The sequence below is a fragment of the Erpetoichthys calabaricus genome, chromosome 4 (genome assembly GCF_900747795.2).
Source record: "Erpetoichthys calabaricus chromosome 4, fErpCal1.3, whole genome shotgun sequence".
Classification (NCBI taxonomy): domain Eukaryota; kingdom Metazoa; phylum Chordata; class Cladistia; order Polypteriformes; family Polypteridae; genus Erpetoichthys; species Erpetoichthys calabaricus.
Genome location: NC_041397.2, coordinates 250,242,113 through 250,265,225, shown reverse-complemented (window position 1 = coordinate 250,265,225; position 23,113 = coordinate 250,242,113). Strand labels below are relative to the sequence as shown.

At 37.5% G+C, this 23,113-nt stretch overlaps 1 protein-coding gene across 1 annotated transcript in view; it reads right to left on the bottom strand.

Annotated features, from left to right (window-relative positions):
• Nucleotides 1-23,113, bottom strand: part of LOC114650764 (interleukin-1 receptor type 1-like) — a 92,116-nt gene that overhangs the window by 42,255 nt on the left and 26,748 nt on the right. The window contains exon 2 of the mRNA XM_028800601.2: nucleotides 615-699. Coding sequence (XP_028656434.1) covers nucleotides 615-648 — 34 coding nt within the window. The 5' untranslated portion in view covers nucleotides 649-699. The remainder of the gene's footprint in view (nucleotides 1-614; nucleotides 700-23,113) is intronic.

The window sequence follows — 23,113 nt, the reverse complement described above, 5'->3', positions numbered from 1 at the left end:
TTTAAACATTTTGACAAGTTAAGTTTTTGAGGGATGCTGAGGAAAATGTCACTGCATATATATGTTACATTTACCCAGATCTTGATTTAACATGTAGGATGCACATTCTAAGAGGTTTTTACTCATCTTTGGAAAAACATTGGCATTGAATATTCTTTCTGGCATGTGAGTCTTCTCCTGTTCAATATTTACAAAGCAGTTTAGAAAAACCTGCTTTTACTTCTTGTCAAAGAAAGCTTCATTGCCCACTGTTAGGTTTAAAAAAGAAAATCCCCTCCTAAATTTCTCAAACTATCCTTCTCTACCTTGCTGCTTATGATAATAATTGTGGACTTTGCCTCTTTGCATTTGTAAGCCAACACAGGAAAAGAAAGGCAAAAAACAAATCACTCTTAAAAACAGAATCACCCACCTGCCACATCACTTCAATGACATCCTGGAATGGGAATTTTTTATTTTTATTTTTATATACAAGAGACAAAATCTGAAACCATGAATAGTGAGGTATGGACATATATTTATTTTACATGACTTAACTACTGTAGTGGATAAACAAAAAAAAAACAATGCAATAAATATTTAGCACACTTGAAAAATAAAGCTTTCAAAATTACCTTCAAGTGGGCCTACTGTATGCTCCACTGGCATTGAGAGAGATTATTTTCCATTATTATGCCATGAAAGGATGCAAATTCCAAACTGGGAAAAAAAAAACAATTGATCTCACATTAATAACACTTTACAATCTAAATATACAATAATCTGAGAATGCTGCAAAATGAACATTTTCACAAATATGTACTTTCATTTTAATATATGTTTAATGCTATTTAGTCATATTTTATACCTTCGACGGTTTACATGCAATTACAATAGTTGTATGACTGGGTATATTGGCATACTGCATTAACAGTTTCTCCTTCAGCAAGCTTAATATTAAAGACATCCAAACTATTATATTCTTCTTCCATGAAAAATGTATTTTAAAAAGATAATAAACACTTTGCACAAAGCTTCAAAAATCAACTATACATACTGTTATGTCCAAGGACTTTTCAGTTATTTAAAGAGATACATACTGTACTGGTTTTGTTTATGAGCAGAGACTGCCTAATAAGATTTCAGCATGCATGTTTTGACACACCATCTACTGAGGTACAGCAGATCCTATTTTGGAATTCTCTCCCAAAAATGAATGAGAACACCCCATCCAGCTTAAAACCAACCCCTTTCCCCTCAAATCATTTCCTATAAGCAATTTAACACAATATACATTGCAGGATTCAGTTCAGAGATTAAGTAACATTGCAGATGTTTAACATTCATAAGAATGGTAATTTATTTATTGGTTAGTTAGCAAGCATGAGAACTGCAAGCAGATCAGAAATGAAAAACTTCATGATGCAGAAAGCCAGCTTTGACCTGTTAATGAATAACATGTTGCCATCTGCAAGAAAAGCATGGCAAATTAAACATGTTAGACTTGTTAGAGAGAATGATGCACCCACTAAGCATTAGACTTTAAAAAACACAAAGCTGCTCACTCCCTAGGTCCAGGAGATCCATCGGCCCCAAGCTCCAACAGATATTACATGAGTAAACAATTTAATATAGCTACCATACCTGTAAACCACCTTGGGATGGAGTTCAATAAGTCCTAGTAAAACATCACCAAAGCTTAATATTGATGATGTAAAGTGACTACACAGATGGTCCATTCTGACATCCATCCATCCATCCATTTTCCAACCCGCTGAATCCGAACACAGGGTCACGGGGGCCTGCTGGAGCCAATCCCAGCCAACACAGGGCACAAGGCAGGAAACAATCCCGGGCAGGGTGCCAACCCACCGCAGGACACACACAAACACACCCACACACCAAGCACACACTAGGGCCAATTTAGAATCGCCAATCCACCTAACCTGCATGTCTTTGGAATGTGGGAGGAAACCGGAGCGCCCGGAGGAAACCCACGCAGACACGGGGAGAACATGCAAACTCCACGCAGGGAGGACCCGGGAATCGAACCCAGGTCCATTCTGACATCCAAATAAAGTTTAAAGTGAACCGTGGTTTTTATCCCTCTAGGCACCTTGAAATTTTCTTTCTATTTAAGATCCTGAACCTTTGTTCCCAGAAACAAAACTTTCATTTTATCTTTAAGATTTGTTTAGTTAGATGCTTTGAATTCCATGTGCAATATGAAAATGTGCATTTTTAGATGCTTAATTTTTTTCATTTTTAGCACAAACTTTGAAAATGTATATTAAATATGATCAAACATACAAAATGGATGATTATTTAATACAAGCCAAGTACAAAATTATTATCTGCATTGTGATTAATATTGTTGTTATGATGCCACTACTCTGGCTTTGAAGCAGTACTGTAAGTAGAAGTACCATTCCACAGAACATTTCCCAGCATTGAACCAGGTTGATTCATTGAGATAGCGCTCAAAGATTCAGACAGAAAAACTATACGTGCAGGGGAGAATGGGAGATATCAACATTCAGACTGGTGCAAGTAGTACAGGTAAAACCAGAGCATTTTTCTTTCATATCTGAAAAAAAAATTATGGCTACAATCAAAAATGTTTGCAACATTCTATTTTACAGAAAACTTAAATGACTGAGGTAAGATGTTGCACAGTACACATTGGAGACTTAAATCAATATTTATTTTCTAACAAAACAATATGCATGGTTGAATGAATTGGACTGGTTAACACATACATTTTTTTCGTATTTTACATATTTTTGTATGGCATAAATGCAACTTTTTTTACAGTAACCATTTCTCCAACCTATTGCCATCAAATATGTTGGAAAAATAAATGTTATCATTTGCTGTCTCAGTTTCTACCATTCATGTAGTATACTGCCTTCATGTGCTCTCAAGCACTATAGGACAGAAGCACCCACATACTTTACTGTACAGGAACAAAACAAACTACTATTTTATTATTGTGCTGACCCACAGAATGATGTTCTCAGAACTGAGAGTTAATGTGTGCTATCATAGCAACCTTGATGAGTGAACTTTTTCCCCACTATGCTTCATGAATCTTACTGGAAAGTAAGATTTGGATAAACAATTTGTAGAAATCCTGAAAAAGACACCTTGACAAGTAGAGAAGGGCGGCCAGAAATAAGGTAAATGAATGAACTTTGAAGGAAAGGAAAATAAAGGAAAGGGCTAGGCTCATATGTGGCAAGTATAGATTTATATTGAAAAGCATCAGTTTTACAGCTGGTGAAATACTGATGTTTATTTGAGGTTTTTAGATATTAACATGTCTAAATGTGTGGAAAGTGTTTGTATTAGTTTGTATGTGTTCTTGTCTCTGAACTCATGCTTCTGCTTAGCTTGGAACACAGGGGCCTAATTTTTGTTTTCAGCTGTAATATTAAAGGTAGACTGAAAAAGCTTCATTGTAAGCAAGTGAGACAGAGGATGGCTTTTTTACTGAAGATTGAAATAAAAAAACATTTTTTTTATACCTAACACAATTAAGTCCATGTAGCAATTAAAATCTCAGAAAGGGAGCTAATTAACAATTTGCCGGCACTCAAATATTCAATAATAATAAATTTTACTAGTGTCTTTAAAATTGTGAAAGTGAACAGGTTAGTAGACTTACTGTAGATTTTGGCGGGATTTGTACATTTGCACTTGCAGCCGAGACAGTGAGCTTAACTAAATTTATGCATGTAACATGTTTCTGAAAGTAGAGGTGTAAACAGGAATCAAAAGTGATTCTTTGGGAACAATTGATTACAAAACTTGATAAATTGTAGTACATGGACAGGATTTGAACCAAGTCTCTCACAACAATCATCCATCTATTCATTATCCAACCCACTATATCCTATCTACAGGGTCACGGGGGTCTGCTGGAGCCAATCCCAGCCAAAACAGGGTGCAAGGCAGGAAACAAACCCCGGGCAGGGCGCCAGCCCACCGCAGAGCACACATACGCACACACACCAAGAACAATTTACAATCGCCAATCCACCTAACCTGCATGTCTTTGGACTGTGGGAGGAATCCGGAGTACCTGGAGGAAACCCACACAGACACGGGGAGAACATGCAAACTCTACACAGGGAGGACCCGGGAAGCGAACCTAGGTCTCCTAACTGTGAGGCAGCAGCGCTACCCACTGCGCCACCATAATCATGATGTTGTGTAAATTGCAAAACATCAGTCTTATGCACATTAATGGCTTCCTAAAACAATACTTTAGATCACTAAGTTAAATTGATAAAATTTTTATAATCAAATTGATTGTGCCTCCTCACATGCAAATTACAACAAGCTATTATTTTCAGTAGGTTACAAGATGTTACAAAATATTTTATCTGCTAAAAGTAGTTTTGTCAATGCAAGCTTGTTACCATTTTCATAGTATTTTGGTCAGAGATTGATGGTATGTTGCAAGATAAGATGACTCAGGCACAGGTGAGCTTCTTTACTTACACTGAGATCATTATCTGATTTCCTTGAGCTGCACTAAAATAGTGGTCTTCATTTAAATGAACTCTGGGTATTTAGACAATTATGGAAGTTATGCTGGACCAGAAGTGTAAAAGCATTCTAAAATCATAGGCTGGTGGTATCGTTGGTAGAATGCTCTTAAAAATATACCACTTTCATAGTTTAGTATATACTGCGGAGCAAAATATACCAGTGGGATAAACCAGCAAATTTCATCCTCTTTATATCACTCATCTGTTTGTAAAATGTTCTTGCTAATTCCTGCTTGCAAACGTCTTCCATAAGATTAAGCATTGCTTTTCTAACTAAAAACTGCTGTGTCTGTTTTGGGAGTTACTTTATAAACAGAAGCTTTTTCACATCATATACCTATGTATAGCCAACTTGGAGGAATGGTGCTGTTATGGACCCTGACCATGAGAACCACTTTAGACTTGAATACATTTTGTGCAGATTCTGCATATTCTCCTCAGTGCCACCAACTTGTCTCAAATCCAAAAACATACCAACAAATAATTTTGCTTCAGTGCAGGAATCTCTAATTTTAGTCCTGGAGAGTTCACATATAAAACACATCAGACATCAGATCACCCTTAACCACTTCCTTTACAAATCTACAAAAAAATTATTTCTTTTTTAGTCAATAAAGCTACATGCTAAATTCTGAGAAAGTTGGTTTAAATGTGACTAAACCCCTAGAGTAAATTGTGAATAACTTAAAGTTGTCAAATTAATAAGCAAATACATATTTCTAATGACCAGGTCCAGTCCTCCTGGAAAAAATCATTAAGAAACTAAATAAAAAGGTATGTTATTTTAAAAAGCATATCTTTTGTTAAGAAGCTCTGTTTAATATAGACTTCATTTTTCAATAGATAGATAGATAGATCCTGCGGTGGGTTGGCACCCTGCCCAGGATTGGTTCCCTGCCTTGTGCCCTGTGTTGGCTGGGATTGGCTCCGGCAGACCCCCCGTGACCCTGTGTTCGGATTCAGCGGGTTGGAAAATGGATAGATAGATAGATAGATAGATAGATAGATAGATAGATAGATAGATAGATAGATAGATAGATAGATAGATAGATAGATAGATAGATAGATAGATAGATAGATAGATAGATAGATATTCAAACACACTATGGTCTGAAAACACACCAGAATGACTAAAATGCAAAAAAGAAAGAAAATGTCTGACTTGGCTGTCACGGTCACAATGAGGCATTGTGCAGGCGTATTGCTGTTGGTATAAAGGAGCAGTCTACACTTCCTTCTACTGGGTTTTTTATGTACTATATGTAGGTGTGTGTGAAAATAAGATAAACCTGCAACAATGATACAATCAAGGTCCAAGGATATGAGAAGAGTACAATTATGTTGGTACTCTGTAAAGCTGATTGTCAACTTTAAATACAGTAGGTCTATTTGTGTATATGTGTGTTAGGCACATCTTGGTTTGCACCTGTAGCTTCAGTTTGTATGACATTGTATTGTAATCTACGTTTATTTTTTATATACTGCTCAGAACTGTTTTAAGTTAAATATTGAACTGTTGAAGTAGTTTTATACACAGGAAAACTTAATTTGCAATTGGTCTTGAAAAACTTCATTGAAATAAGCTGAATTCAAATGGAGATATGTCAAACATTGTGAAATTTTTTTAGTTATTTCCTTCTTGCAAAAATCTGAAACTGTGTGAGCTCTTTAAAAGAATTTAGTGAAACCACATGTCAAAAAGACAACAAAACCTAACCATTTTTCATTGTGTTTCAAGTGAATCTCAAGGGAGCCTATCGTTGCAGAAACAGGCACATCCTGGTCGGAATTGGCAGGCAAGCTTCTAACACACAGCTACCATTTGATTCTGAACAGTTAACAAACTTTATGTTGTTTTTTTCTCTTGTCCTTTTTGTTTCTTTATTGTTGGTCCACTCAATTTTGAACACCTCCTAATTGTTTCTTTGAACTTCCTTTTTCCTCAGCTTCTGAGATTTTAAACAGTGCTTCTGGTGGCTATCACTGTTCCTGAGTTCAAAGACAAGAAGGCAAAAGCCAAAGAAATGCTGAACACTGAAGAAGACACAAATATCGGTTGCAGTAGTTCTATAGCAGTGTGACAGCTGTGGTGACATGTTTAGCAGGTCTAGTTCTCATACTCATGCTGTGTCCTCCATTATCTGTAATGTGAAGATGTCCCCACAATTAAATTATCTTCACTCAAGCTTAATAATTTATGTTCATAACTGTTTATAATCCAAATTTAAAAATCTAGGCAAAACATTTTAACCCACCTCCCAAATGCTAGAATTTTGCCATTTCCCATTTGTAGGTAACATTTGAATTTATTTACAGTATATTTCCTGGACCACTTATAGCATGTGCTGTAAATGATAAATCAATATGAATGAATGTATTAATGATTTAAACTGCTATTTTTTAACAAGATGTATTACTATATTAAACTTAAAAAGTTTTACTTTATCTGGAGCAGAAACAAGGAATTACCTAAAATCTGATGTAGAGTATTAAAACTTGTCTCTGTGCATCTACAGTTATCTTGCTTTTTTCGTGTAAGTGACTAGTCAATCCAGTATCAAATAAATTACACTGTATTTAAGCATTTATTATGTGTGCAGCATGGTGGTGTAGTGGTTAGCATTTTTACCATGTTCTGCAAGTCTAGCTTCTTGCTCTCAGGTTCCTCACCCAGTAATGCATTTTTCAACCTTCCCTGTGCCTATGTAGCTTTTCCTCAGAGTACTTTGTTTTTTCCATACATCCCCAATGATGTGTGTGGTGGGTTAACTGTTAGATTAGATTAGATTATTTATTTATAAAAGCACATTTAAAACAACAGAGATTGCGCCAAGGCGTTGTACAAAGAAGTATTAAAATAAACACAATGCAAACTATCATGCAGAAGCAAATTAATGTTTGCAACCAATTATAACATCCACCACAATCCCATTATACACAGTGAAAGGCAGAAGAAAACAAGTAGGTCTTAAACCAACTTTTAAAAACCTTGATAGAGGATGAAGACCTGATGTGGAAAGGCAAGTCATTCCAAAGCCTAGGAGCAATAACTGAGAAAGCTCAGTCTCCCCTAGACTTCAGCCGATATCTTGGAACTACAAGGAGTAGTTGTCCAGATGACCTCAATGCTCTTGGTGCCACATAGGAGTGAAGGTGGTCACAGATGTATTTAGGAGCTAGACCATGCAAGGCTGTTAAAACAAACAAGATTTTAAAATCAATGTGACACCTCACTGGTAGCCAGTGGAGAGAGGCTAATATGAGGCAGATATGATCCTTTTTTCTAGACCCAATTAAAAATCTAGCTGCATCGTTTTGAACCCGCTGAAGGTGTGACAGAGCAGATTTTGGCAGTCCCACATTTAAGGAATTACAGTGGAACCTCGGTTTGCGAGTAACTTGGTTTACGAGTGTTTTGCAAGACGAGCAAAAATTTTTAATACATTTTGACTTGATAAACGAGCGAGGTCTTGCAGTATGAGTAGTATGTATACTCTTTGTCTGCTGAGCATCATGTGATCACAACTGAGTTGATGGCTCTTCTCTCTCTCGCTGCGGGATTGTGGGCAATCGTCTCCTATTCTCTGTCAGCGTGCCTCACTCATAGTAAACATCCATACAAGCGTGTACTGTTTACAACAGCATTAGCATTGTGACTGTGTGTGCACGTGTGTGTGTGTGTGTGTGTGCGTGCTTGCGTGCGCTCGTGTGTGTGTGTGTGTGTGTGTGTGTGTGTGCTCGCGCGCGCTCGTGTGCTGTGATGTGCGAGTCCCTGTCTTGCACACTAAGACACAAAGCTGAGTCAACACCAGCTTTATTCAGCTTGAAACAGACACAGCAGTCAGGCAGTGCCCTGCGCATTTATAATGCTCCTTGTTCCTTATATCACCCATCGACGGCAGGCGCTTATAGCATGTCCGCGATCTTTTCAGATTCACTTTTACAGCTAACTGCTACAGCGCTGGGAGACTGCGATTGCTTTGGGACGCTCTTCCGCGTGTCGTTCCATTGGGTGGAATCCCACAAGAGTTTAGAAACTCACTCACACCAGCCATGATTCTTTTCAAAGGTAAAGTGCAGGTTAATTTGTTTTATGTATTTTTACTTTATATTTTGTATTAATCATTTTTATATGAATAATTTTGGGTTGTGGAACAAATCATCTGAGTTTCCAATATTTCTTATGGGGAAATTCACTTTGATATACGAGTGCTTTGGACTACGAGCACGTTTCCGGAACGAATTATGCTCGCAAACCGAGGTTCCACTGTACAATAATCTAGCCGAGATGTAATAAAGGCATTAATGACTGTTTCCAAGTCCTTCTGTGAAAGAAAGGATTTTAGTTTAGAAATTTGCCTCAGTTGGTAAAAACTGGACTGTTGAATACAATTTGGCCCTATGTGGGTTTGTGGAAGACAGTGTCCTGCAATGGACTGGCTCCCCATCCATGGCAGGTTCTTGTCTTGCAAATAATGGTACAGACAAGCCCCGGCATCATTTACTGGGATTCTGTAGTTCTGTGAGTGGTGTGCTACTATATTTTTATGTTTAGTCTCAGCTTTCTGAATTAAAGGCTATATATTAATCCATCTTGAAACAATTTCATTAATGTGTTCTTATAACTATTCTTCTTCTTCTTTCAGCTGATCCTGTTAGGGGTTGTCACAGCAGATCATCTTTTTTCATATCTTCCTGTCCTCTACATCTTGTTCTGTTACACCCACCACCTGCATGTCCTCTCTCACCACATCCATAAACCATCTCTTAGGCCTTCCTCTTTTTCTCCTTCCTGGCAGCTCTATCCTTAGCATCCTTCTCCTAATATATTCAGCATCTCTCCTCTGCACATGTCCAAATCAAGTTCTGTTAACTATTAAATAAATAAATTTGTTAAAAATTAAAGTTTGAAAAGGCACACAGAAAATCAGAGGTTAGTTGGAAATTTAACTCTTAAAAGCAAAGGAGAGAATAGCTCATGAAGGCAGTGGATTAATTGAGAGAAAAGCCGAAGTTATATAGGCAGACTTTCAGGTATAGGAGAGAGTGATTTTACTGATTGGGGTACTCATATAGATGATACCTTCAATATGATGTTCAGTGCCTGAGCATTTGATCGCCACCACATAGTACTTGCATGCCTGCTAATACAGGAGGGCGCAGCGCTTTGTGTGAAATTTCATGTCACATTTCATACATGAACAACCTAGCAACAAGTTTAATCATTTCCATGTGTCAATTTTCTGCATTTGTTTTTGTTGATGTCATTTTTAGCCTGCATCATACAAATCATCCACGTCTTGAATCTGGTTATCCCCAACTCATACACTAATGCATCATACTCTTGCATCACTGACTGCCCTGGAAGGCATTGGCTTTGTTGTTAGGAGCGTAATATCTATAAGCATCACTGGCTTCCAGCCTGTGTGAAGTCGCTATGCAGTGCTATTACTTTCTGGAACAAGTATTATGTTATTATTGCCCACATGCTAAAAGATGTTAATATAGATGAAGTGAAAGAAAATGTTTACTTCCAACGCCAAGCAATCACTGATTTGTTACAACAGATACTAGTTCTAATAGCTGATGACCTAATTGCCCATGCATTCCATATGTGTTCCGTGTTTACATAGATCTGGGTAAGTGTAGGATGAAAGGAAATGCAAGAAATGCTGAACACATACGTAAAGCAGAAACTTTTTCCATGTTATACTAATAATGATGTGAAGTGTATAATGTGTGAAGACTATAGTCCACATATCAAATAAATACTTGTGCTTTTATTCAAGAATATAACCAAAGTAAAAAAAAAATCATTCAATTTACATGTTGTTGTCAATGAATTACAAACCCAAGCTCAAATGTCAATCGACAGAAAACTAATACGGATTCTTGAATGGTGAAGAGGTAAGAACTGCTACCTTATAACCAAAAGGTTGCCAGTTCGAGACCTGGTGCTTTGCGTTTTGAGTAGTGAGCTGCTATTATTATTATTACTTTTGTGGCATGCGGCTGGGGGTGGTGCCCAGCCGGGACGCCCAGGAGGACAGGAGGAGGGCTCATTCCTCCTTCGGACCACGAGGGGGCGGCCGCCCTGGTTCCTTTAAGGACCACGGGTGCAGGGCTTGGAAGCCCAACCCTGTAGGGGCCCGTGGTCTCCGCCAGGGGGCGCCCCCATGCCTGAAGGACCTGGAACCCCAACACTTCCGCCACACCAGGAAGTACTGGGGGGAAGAAGTTTGGGAACACCCGGAGGGCTTCCGGGAACACAGCCGGCACTTCCGCCACACAAGGGAGTGTCTAGGGAGTGTCGGGGATCACCTGGAGCCCATCCGGGAACTTATAAAAGGGGCCGCCTCCCTGCAAAGAAGGACTGGAGTCGGGTGAGGAATGGACAAGGTTTTGGAGGCAGGAGAGAGGAGGCAGCCTGAGAGCAGACAGAGAGTGTGAGAGCCTGGACTTTGGGGAAGATTGGTGCTTTGGCACTGGGTTGGTGCACTTGGACATTGTAAATATAATGTACAATAAACGTGTGGTGGACTTGAATATGGTGTCCGTCTGTCTGTGTCTGGGCAGCTTATCACACTTTAAAATAATAAAAATATACATTTGAGTCTGTAACACCCGGTGTATATTTTGACTACTTGTAAAAGTTAGCGCTTGTTTTTTTATTATTCAGTTTTATTCTCTCTGTGACTTTCATGTGGTACAACAAACTTGCCTCTCCCTCTCTGAGTTGATACCATTTATCTCCATTCTTTTCACAAGAACAGCGATGACCACAGTTGGTACTGTGGTTGATACCTGCTCAGAATTATTTTTTGTACTGGCAATCAAAGATACGATGTCCCATGACCGCTATCAGACTGGACTAAGGCAGAACCGTAACAAAAGACAGCTTCTTCACAGTGCTTTCACTGGCTAATAGACTGCTGCACCGCAACGCAACTCTGCCTGGCACCATATGTAAAATGGGACTTCCACCTGCAGCTGAGGTCACTTTAGTAAGAGAGCAATTCGCCATGCCAGTGTTTAGATCTGACAGTGCCATGCATGTTCAAATGACAACTCATGTTTAAATGGCATAGCTCTTTCAAATAGTGGCGTTTTCATGTATGAATGTGTGTGTGCTTGTGCAAGACAGGCAGAGCCAGATCTGATCTCATTCTAGTGGTTACTGGAATATAAAATAAACACTTTCGCAAAAGGTAAACGAAACAAGAGTGCTTTTATTCAAGAATAAAACTGAATAACAAAGAGTTCAAGTGACAACAAGACATGACTCACCAGCACTCGTGTGTCTGCTTATATCCCTTCAACGATATCTTTTACAGGTAGCAAAACTTTACACCGGTTGTTACGGACTTAAATCAAAGGCTTCTTCTTTTTGGGTGCATACGCCGTCAGCATGGCACTTTCATATCTAAACACTAGCGTGGCGATGAACATAATACAATAGTAATAAAAATAATTAACAAACTAAACAATGTCATTAATACATAATAAAGTACACACAGAAAGAATGCACAACCCTATTCCACAATTTACTGTAATTTACAATATAATATTCAAAAAACAATGAAATGAATACATAGAAGGAAAAGACACTTGAGCCAAGGATGAAAGCTTGGTTATTGCATAACACAGTGGGGAGGCAACATCGATCTTGGGGGGCCGGAGTGGCTGTAGGTTTTAGTTTCATAGATTGTTTGTGTTTTAACTCTACAATGTTAGGTCATTCTTATATCATAGATTTTTTTACCTTTCCAAAGATATCTTCCAAATAATTTGAAGCCTAAACTCTATATATATAAAATCCCTATGTGCGTCCAGGTGTCCATGTGTGGGTGTCTTCTGATGAAGTGTGCATGCGCGGGCACGGTGTGATGCGCGATATTACTGTCAGAGAAAGTTAGAGGCGTTTTACGGAAATACAAACCAGTATTACTGCGAAAGGAAATTAAAGGTACACAATACAGTGATGCATATTACAGCCACATACAAGCCAGTATTACTGTCAGAGGAGATTAAAGGCATATTACCGATGCGCACGCCTGTATTACCGGCAGAGAAAATTAAAGGTATATTACGGACGTACAAGCCAGCGAACGTACAAGACGGTATCCTTCAATAAGGGCGCGAACAAAAAGGAGAGCCTCAAAAAGGCGACCTCAATTGGGCGCAGCGAATAAAGGCATGCGTAAATAAAGATCTGCACCTTTGTTGCTCTTCACATATTCCAGAGCCATTTGAACTAAATTATCTACGAACGCCTTTATTCGCCGCACTCAATTGAGGTCGCCCTTTTGCAGCTCGCCTTTTTGTTCGCGCCCTTATTGAATTGAGCTGTACAAGACAGTATTACTGTCACAGAAAATTAAAGACACACAATACACGGCGGCAGCCCACAAAGAACGGTCAGCTCAGCAAGTAAACATCAACAAAAGAAAGGCTGAAAGAAAGAAAAATACGACCAACAAAAAGAATGAGGTCAAAGTCCCTTGCCATTTAATATAGACTGTTCCTACTAATGTTTATGCACTACTGTTCTAGTGCCCGTTATTGTAACGGGCTAAATGACTAGTATATAAATAATTCTCAGTCCTTTAGTTTTTTCTCTTCAGTTTCCTTCTAAATATTTTATTAAACCAGATAGTTCACGATAAATACATACAGGTGGATACAACTTACTTGGAGAACTACTGGTTTCTTTGTCATTTGGAACTTATTACTATTTTGTCTTGGTAGAGGTTTATATCACTCTCCTTTCCCCCTTTGCATTATTAATGTGTAGATTTGGCAGAATGCCACAAATCTCACAGACTTACCACTATTTATAAGGTATTGTACCATATATCTTCTCCCCACCTTCCATTCTACAATTATAACCTCAGGCAAATTAGGTGTAGTAAAAGACAAGCAGGAGTTAAGTTACACTTTAAATAATGTAGTATTGATAATATTCATAAATAATAACAATAAGAAAAGTAGAAGTGTACACTGGCAACCATGCAATTTGATAAATGCTGATGTGTAGTTTCAGGCAGCACACAGACTTATAGTTACTTTAAATGTCTCTTGTTAAGTCCTCATTTTTGGTCAGCTTTCTTCAGAACAGGCCGCATGTTTGTCTTAATATGGCTGCCAAGCTGTGCTCTTCATTGTATTGTCCTTTTGAGTTCATGGTGTTTGAGATGTTCTTTCATCAGTATGGTGTAAGAGAGAGATAGGGATGGGTAAAGCAACCGAATTTATGCATCCTTTGTCCAAACCCTTACACCAATAGGGCATCGTGCTACAGAATGGCCTTTGATTCAGGCCAATCCCTCAGGCCATACTTCAGACCAATGGTGCACACAATACCTTTCACACCTGCCCCCAAAAAAATTTGCTCAGCTGATGTTTGCCAGCTTGGTAGATTGGCTTTCCTGTGAGGGTTGATTGAGAGAGTCCTGCAGAGAATCACTTGCCAAACTGGTCTTTGGCACTTCCCCCAACTCTGTTGTAAAATTACAAAGACTCTGTTCATATCAATGATATAACACTAATGTCTAAGTTACAAATAAAGACATACAAAATATTTATCCACTTATAGACGAAATTTCACACCACAGCAATTGCTAATAAGAAGTAATTAAAAACAGTGAATACAACTGTTTAAGACTAAAATAAGCAATTAAGAATGGGAACCCTGCAAGTGAGACAACTAAAATTAGGTAGAAAATTGTCATTTGAGCAATTAGTGCTTCACCAGCAATAATTGACTTCTTATTAAGTAAGTGGGTTGAAACAACAACCTGCAGCCACTGTGACACACCAGGAATGACGTTGCTCACCCCTGGCATAACACCAGCCGGGGGAGGTGGTGCAAGGGTTAAAAGACAGATGGAATGACCGATGAGACGGAGACTTCTTAATAATACTTTGGAGCTGGTGAAGTGTACGGTTTTATAACATTGTTTCATTTTTTTACTTTGTTCTCTTTTGTTCCCTCTCAACTTTTTCATGTTTTCAAAATTAACACTCATGTTCTGAGTGATATTACTTTCTTGACATTATTACTTTTTTGTTTCACTTGAAGCCACTAGGAATTTCAGGACAGTGTACCTAGCTATGTAGTTCAATGGGAGTTTCAAGCAGGTTGTTAAAATAAATATGCAAAATATTTTGACAGCTTACCTAATGTAACATATAAAACTCAATGTCTCTTGTGTGTGTTTTATTCTTACAATTCCACATCCTTGGCCCAATCTCAACAAAATTTGGCACACATATCCTACTTTGTCTGGAAGAGACACTAGTTTACTTTGGAATTCAAAATTTTGACCCTTGGGTTTCCTTTGGGGAGGTTTTTTCCTTTAGTCAGTTTTAAGGACAGTGCTTTTTCCCAGATTTTGAATACTGAAATAAATTAAATTAATTTCATTTGTCTCTGGGAAGGTATACTGTGAGAAATAAATGGCGCTACCTTTGGTGGGGGAGTTTCTTTTTACTACAGTACATTTTACGGACAGCGCGTTTTCCAGATTTTGAGCCCTGAAATAAATTAAGTTAATTTGTCTCTGTGAGTGTACACTTTAAGAAACACTATTTATAAAAGTTATGTAGTTCTGCCTTAAAATTACTTACACAATGCTGGGCGCTGCCGTTAGCAGCCATATGAAAAAGATGGATGGACTGCTTGGTTTCTTATTGTAACGTATTTTTTGGTATGTATGGTTTTTAGTCTTCTCGAGGTAAAAACTGACAACAAAATGCAAAGTAATTGCACAGACTGGCTACTGAATTAAAATGGTTAAACACTGTGGAATTGTAGGACAGCAGGACTAAACACTAGGTCTCCATGGCCCAGCCCCTGATAGGGGTATGAAATCAGTTTGAAATGTGTGTGTGTGTTTTGGTTTTTTTTTTTTTGCCTAAAGACCTCATTGCCAGTAAATCATAAATTACTGGAATAAGGTGACATCTGAAAAGATTAAAAACAATACTGGTATGATCTGAGATTATAATTAAAATTTTGAAGCCAATTCAGCATTATTCTATTACTCTCTACTATTTGCCCAGAAGACATTTTTATGAACCATTCTGTTCATTTTCATGTGTAATTCTCTTTTCTCACTTATTTTTTCTTCTTACACATAACTGTTGTACTTTCTTCCCCTTCCAAATAAGCTCAACCAAGGCAGACACTCCATATTTGTTCTCATTTACTATATTCATGACTTGAAAGCATTTATCCATTTTCAATACTTGGTATCCTACTTGCTTGACTAAACTTTGAACTTTGTACTACAGCAGAGAGTTTCAGTATATAAAATAAAGTAATACTAAAATACTTTTTATGTGTGGGTGTTGGCATAGTTAATTGTATTAACACCCAAATTTATAATTATATGATTAACTTTTATTAAGTTACCTCATTTCATTAACTTACCTTCTCACTCGGCATTAACATGTGATTTGGATTCATGATTAAATAACAATTGTCCACATTAAAAACCAAGTGTAAATACACTATTTATTCTACTATGATTGGATCACTCTGACCACATTTAGAGGTAGTCGGCAACAGCGAGTGGCTACATTAAACACAACTGTAAATGTATTTTCTATTTTCATACAAAAAACAACACAGACAGAACCTAATTAGAAACTCTATCAGAGACATCGGAGCTCTAACTAGAAATAATGCAGAAACAGAAAATGCATTTTAATTCCTGGTTTAAATGTAATCTGTTTTATTTAAATACAGATGCAATCCAGATACTGGTCCAAAACACATGTTAATATCAGTACTAATGGGGTCAATTGTCTATATTTTAACTTGCCACCTGAACAATAACTACCCATCTTGTCAGAAAAAAAAACTCTCAAAAGTAGTTTTCAAGAAGAAATAAATGTGTTTTGAATATACTGCTTCAGAAAGGAAGTGGGGGAATGCTTATTACTCCACAAAATTTTATGTTAACTGAATGGTCTTACCACAAGATGTTGGGTGGTTGAGAAATATACCAAGTAATTGATGCAAGACCGTTACCTCAAACAACATGAAAGTTAGTTTTAGGATAAAGACTTAGTGGTATGAGATAGTTCGTCATGAAACAAGATGACAAGTTTTGAGAACATTTATTGCATTATTAAAATAATTTAGCATGGTGTTTCAAAACATTTATAAAGGCCAAAACGTTAAGATTTTGGATGAAGGTACAACTCATGGCTGATGTGATCAGCTACTAAAGACAGTAGACAAATTCCATTGAAATGAGCAAGAAAAAAAAGACGGAAAATTCATTGAATAGACTTCTGCCAATAAAAAAAATCAGAAAAAAAACTTAATGCTGTAGTATGGAACTTACCGCCAATATATGTAAATTTATGCAAAGTGGTTTCAGGCTGTGGCAGAAAATGTTTGTGACCTAAAGATGACTGTCAGTCTATTTGAAATTACAACATCCTAAATATTTCTCAAAATAAGATTTATTTTAGGTTTCTTAATAGTTGAGAAAACACATATTTTATCTGACAACATATACAAAAATGTTTAATGCATTGAGTGAAGTTCACAAAGAAAAGGAAAAAAAAAACCTCCTAAACATTCAGTTAAACTCTGATTACCCCACATCTGGCTTCAAGTTTACTTGTCCATAATAACAAAAGTTAAACATAATGTAAAAAAAAAAAAAAGGTACAGAAGTAAGAGTATACAGGCAGAAAAAGCTAAGCAGTGGTTGTACTGTCTACATTTTCAGATGTAAATGTTACCAGAAGTACTAGTTATTCATAATTTCTACTGTATCGCGAGTCATAGTGCAGGAAAAAAAGAAAATCTACTACAGAAACAAACTCTAAAATATTTGATAAAAAGTAAGTAACAATTACAGAAAATCTTTAAAAGAAAAGGGGATTCCTGTAGTGAGAGTGGTCTATGAGACTGGCCAAATTGATCATTGCAGCTTCATTAGAAAGATATGTGGTAAACTCCTAAATTCTTAATACAAAAACTAATAATAAAAGACCATGTGGCCTGAGAAAACTTAAAATGGTTTACCAATTACCAAAACATATGAAGGCTTCATTAATTATTATAATGTACAGGTGCTGGTCATAAAATTAGAATATCATGACAAAGCTGATTTATTTCAGTAATTCCATTCAAAAAGTGAAACTTGTATATTAGATTCATTCATTACACACAGAAGACTGATGTATTTCAAATGTTTATTTCTTTTAATGTTGATGATTATGTGTGTAATGAATGAATCTAATATATCACCCTCATTTGAAAACCGTCTCTGGGAATTTTGTATAAAAAAAGATTGGGTCCAGACAGAATAAGTGGTTGCCTGCTTCATTACTGTGCAGAGGAGCTCTCTCCAATATTCCACTCCATATTTGAAATGTCCTTGAATTTACAGCAAGTGCCCAGCCTATGGAAACAGGCAACTTTTATTCCTTTGGCAAAAACTGCACACCCCAAAGCATTAAGTGACTTTAGACCAGTGGCATTAACTTCTAATATCATGAAATCTTCTGAAAAGTTAATTATGAGACAACTACTTAAAGGTGAGGCTCTTCTGGACCCTCAGCAATTTGCACACAGAACAAAGAGGGGTGTGGAGGGTGCTACAGCAACATTTCTGAATGTATTGTGTAAACACTTGGAAGGATCAAAAAAAACATGCAACATGGCTGTTTATAGAACTTTTCCTCAGCTTTTAACACAATCCAGCCCCACATTTTATTTGAGAAACTGATTGATCAATTTTGCTTGGACCCTAACTTGGTTGGGAGGATTCTGTACTCTCCAACAGACAGAACACAGTGAGTGTCAAGGGCTGTTTCTCTGATAGCTTAAGTTCATCTGCTGGCACTCCGTAAGGTTGTTGCTTACCTCCTCTTTTGTTGATCTTATATACAAATGACTACAGGAGTTTACACAAAGATAGATATATCCTGAAATTTGCAGACAACTCTTTTCATTGTGGGTCTTTTATAAGGTCTTTTACAATGGTGTTATCGCTCCAATTTATGACTTAATAGTTACAAGACAAAAGATATGGTGGTAGATTTCAGGTGCTCCCCACCATCCACTACATCAGCTTTAATTAAAAGGAGAGACAGTGGAGATTGTAGGGCAATTATCAAATATCTGGGAACAATCACTGATAACAAACTAAACTATGATATTAACATAGAGCAAATTTGTAAAAACGGGCAGTGACAACTTTTCTTTCTTAGGAAGCTCAACTGTTTTAAAGTGGACAAAACCATAATGACACTTTTTAGAAGTCCTTTATTACATTTGCTTTTATCTGTTGGTTTAGCAACAACAGCAATAAGAATAGAAATCATCTTAACAACATTATAAAAGGTAGAAGTAAAATTACTGGTTCACAGCAGACACCTATCACTGAAATGTATTGCAAACAGATTAGAATGAAAGCCAGCATAATTCAGTCAGACAGCAGCCATCCTCTTTGCTCTACATTCCAGCAGTTGCCATTAGGCTGCAGATTTAGGTTTCCAAAGGTATAGAGCAACAGGTTTAAGAACTTTTTTATTCCTAGAGCAATAAGCATTTTAAATTCTGTTGCCTGTAGGGAAGCTGCTAAATGTTAAATATTGCTTTATTGTTTTGTGTAGGCGGCATGGTGGTGCAGCAGTAGCGCTGCTGACTCGCAGTTAGGAGACCTGGGTTTGCTTCCTGGGTCTTCCCTGCGTGGAGTCTGCATGTTCTCCCCGTCTCTGCGTGGGTTTCCTCCCACAATCCAAAATCTTGCAGGTTAGGTGCATTGGCGATCCTAAATTGTCCCTAGTGTGTGCTTGGTGTATGTGTGTGCCCTGCGGTGGGCTGGTGCCCTGCCCAGGGTTTGTTTCCTGCCTTGCGTCCTGTGTTGGCTGGGATTGGCTCTAGCAGACCCCCGTGACCCTGTAGTTAGGATATAGCGGGTTGGATAATGGATGGATGGATGTTTTGTGTACCGTTGAACATGATTATTCTTCTTTGTATTGATCTTGAGTATTTATGCAATAACATTGGTTGTCAAATCTTAATCTTTTTATCTTTTGTCTTTGATTATCTATTGGATCTCTGTAACAAAGTCTTCTGTTTTTGTCCTTTCCTGCTGCAAACAAATTTAATAAAGACTACCTAACAAACATGACAAAAAAGATTAGTCTGACTTGTGTAACTCAATATGGAACTTTGGAATTCAGGATTTCAACATTTATACAAACTGTAACAAAACATACAGTTACCGATATAGCTTTTAGTTATCTACCTATACGCGTTGCGAACAGCAGCAAATCCAAAAGTGCCGTTCTATTTCTGATTAACATCACAAATGCATGAGGGGGAAGTGTAATTACTTTATATGAGAATTGTAATAAATAACAACAAAGGCCGGAAATCCTGGAGCAGCAAAAGGAAACTTAAGGAAACACTTTGCACAGCAGAATGGGAATTTCTCCAAAATATAAAGTAGTGAAAGTAAATGTCACTAAGCAGCAGCATGTTACAAATTAGGCCAGCCCAAGGTCATATTTGCTTTAGCTTCTTATACATTTTAGTGATTACTGTCAAAAAAATAAAAAATTTACAAACAAAAACAAAGAAACCCAAACGTTACATTTTCAGAAATGTGTCTTAGCAGGTGGGTACAAGTAACCACTAATTTGTCTACATTTGAAATGTGTAAGTAACCTGGTGACCCCAGCTAGAACATGGAGTTTACACACTGAAGGCACCAAGACCACCCAATATGTCTTGTTAGTGAAAGTGATAAAAGTGGTAAAAGTGGTTGTCACCCAAAAAGTACTTGTCCTTTCTACCAGCTCTCAAAAACGTGCCTCATGTATGAGGACTTGCTCTTCAGATCCGTAAAGAGTACATTTCACTTTTTGATAACATCTACACCCTTTTTCATGCCTCTCTCAATCCACTGAATCTACAGGTCTTTGGTGTTATGAAAGAAGAGGAAGAAAACCAACAAATAAAACTCAATTTAGTTTAAAGAGATGTATTTACAAAATGCATAAAGTTAAATAAGCTAATTACTTTCAATACAAAATAATTAATGCCAAAACTCAAAACACACAAAAATAAGGCAAAACGTCAACAGCAAACAAGGGGCAAATTCAAATATTATCTATATATATATAAAAGACCAAGTCGCCCGACCATGGGGTACGCACGCACGACAGAGCCCCACCCACCAACTCTAACCCTCCTCCCGCGTCCACCGTCGCTCTTGAGGCATGCACACTGCTTGCTCATGTGCCCGCCCCCAACTCCTCACCAAACATATCCTGCGTCGCTTTGCTCTGTGCTACAGTCCACATGCACCTCTGAGCCACGTTGACTGTTCATTTTCCTAACATGGCCACCGCTTCACATGTATTTCATGGAAACAACTCTTCTTTCAAGGTTATACAAATTTCTGCATCAGGTAACTGTTTCTTTCTATCAGTCGGATATTTCTGGAAAAATGTCATCGACGAAACTGTTGCTCTCGAACTTCACAACATGACTGTAACCTTTGTTTGCCAACATTGCGATAACTTCGGCGACATGCTGTCCGTTATTCTTAGTCACGGAAACATAGTCATACAGTCTGCTCAACAATACACTGACTACATGAATACTTCCAGAGTTTATGGTGGCGAGGCAGAAATTGTGGCAATGTCCCAAATACTTCCAGCTACTATCACCACTCACTTCCGAGAACGTCCTTCATTCCCCGAAGAATTTCTTAGCAGTCTTACTCCCACTGGCATGCATCCGCATAAACTGAAAATTAAAATTGGTTCAGTCGTCATGCTTCTCAGAAACCTCATGCCAGCAAGAAGTCTCTGTAATGGCACTAGACTGACTGTTACCAGCATTAACCGCAATGTACTGGAGTGTAAAACTGTCACAGCTGCTACCACACAAACTGTCCTTATTCCCCGGATTTCCCTGACCCCATCAGATTCAAATTTGCCTTTTACTTTTACACGCAGACAATTTCTTGTTAGATTATTCTTTGCAATAACAATTAATAAGACACAGTGCCAAACTTTCAAAAAGGTATGCCTGTATCTGCCAAAACCAGTTTTCAGTCACTGACAATTGAATGTTGCTCTCTCCAGAGTTCCATCTTTTCATTCACTCACAGTCGTACCCTCAAACCCACCCCATTTGGACAACTGTGTCTTTCAGGAAGTGTTCACCCATCAATAAATAATTATGCGTAGTATCAGCTAGTAGTATTTATTAGCCAAAAAGCCAAGAAGAAAACAATTACAAAAATCAGATAAAAAGGCCAAACAATAAGTTAATTGCATCAAATACAAATTAATTAAGCAATATCAGGCCAACAAAGATTAGAGAATAGAACTAAAAATGCAGAATAAATAAAATGGTAAAACATAATAAGGGAATTAGGCAAAAAGGGCCAAGTAATATAAAAGGCCAAGATGCCATGTAAAAATATTCAAAATTACATTGTCTGCTATCCAAAATGTGACACAAAATGACACTGAAACATCATATAAATAACTATAAAAATGAATGCTGTCTTCTAAATAATTATAAAAATGCAAAACACATGCAAAAATCAGTTTAGCACAACCGAAAACCCTTTATTCATTACGATTAGAAAAAGAAAGCCAATGGTAAAGAAATGCAGGCTCATCTCCTCTGCAGTTAGCCTGCATTAAGTTTTAGGCAGGGTAATGTAATTTCATTTATTGTATTATCTTTGCTGTTATTTATTTATGTTTCTTTTCCCTTTTCAAGTATAATTATATTTACTAATAATTAATATGTTTTTTTGTTAACTTGTTTAGCTAGATACCCTGTCCCCTTCAGTTTCAGGGTACATGGCCATCATGACTCCAGTTGGAGGACTGCTCTTGCCCCTGTATTCCAGGCAGAGGACTAGATCCGCCAGATTGGCATTGATAGTTGTTGGAGAAAAGTCATTTGTATGTACTTTTGAAGATTTCTGTTTTCGGTTCATTGCTTTGTTTTATGTGTGTTTATGGGTATCCGTCAATAAGGGCGCGCACATAAAGGCGACCTTCAAAAGGGCGATCTCAATTGGGCGCGGCGAATAAAAGAGCACATAAATAAAAGCGATCTTCAAAAGGGTGACCTCAATTGAGCGCCGAATAAAGGCGTACATAAATAAAAGCGATCTTCAAAAGGGCGACCTCAATTGAGCGCCGAATAAATGCGCGCATAAATAAAGGAGTGCTTAAAAATGGTGACGTCAATTGAGCGCAGCGAATAAAGGCAAACGCAACAAAATTATTACAGAAAATTTATTAGATAAAGGCAATGATTGAACGTATAAAAAGGTGAAAGCAAGAATATTAAAACAATTAATTAATGCATGAACTTCTAACGAACTATTTCTAAAGCTCTCTATATTTCGTTGTTTTCAAAATTACAGAAAATTAGATTAAGGCAATGACTGAATGTATAAAAAGGTGAAAGCAAGTTACACTTGAAGCTGTAGATTATGTGCAATGCCACGTAGATATTCGAGATGTTGATGACAGACCTTGGGTTGCTGTAGCCACGAGTTCCTGCG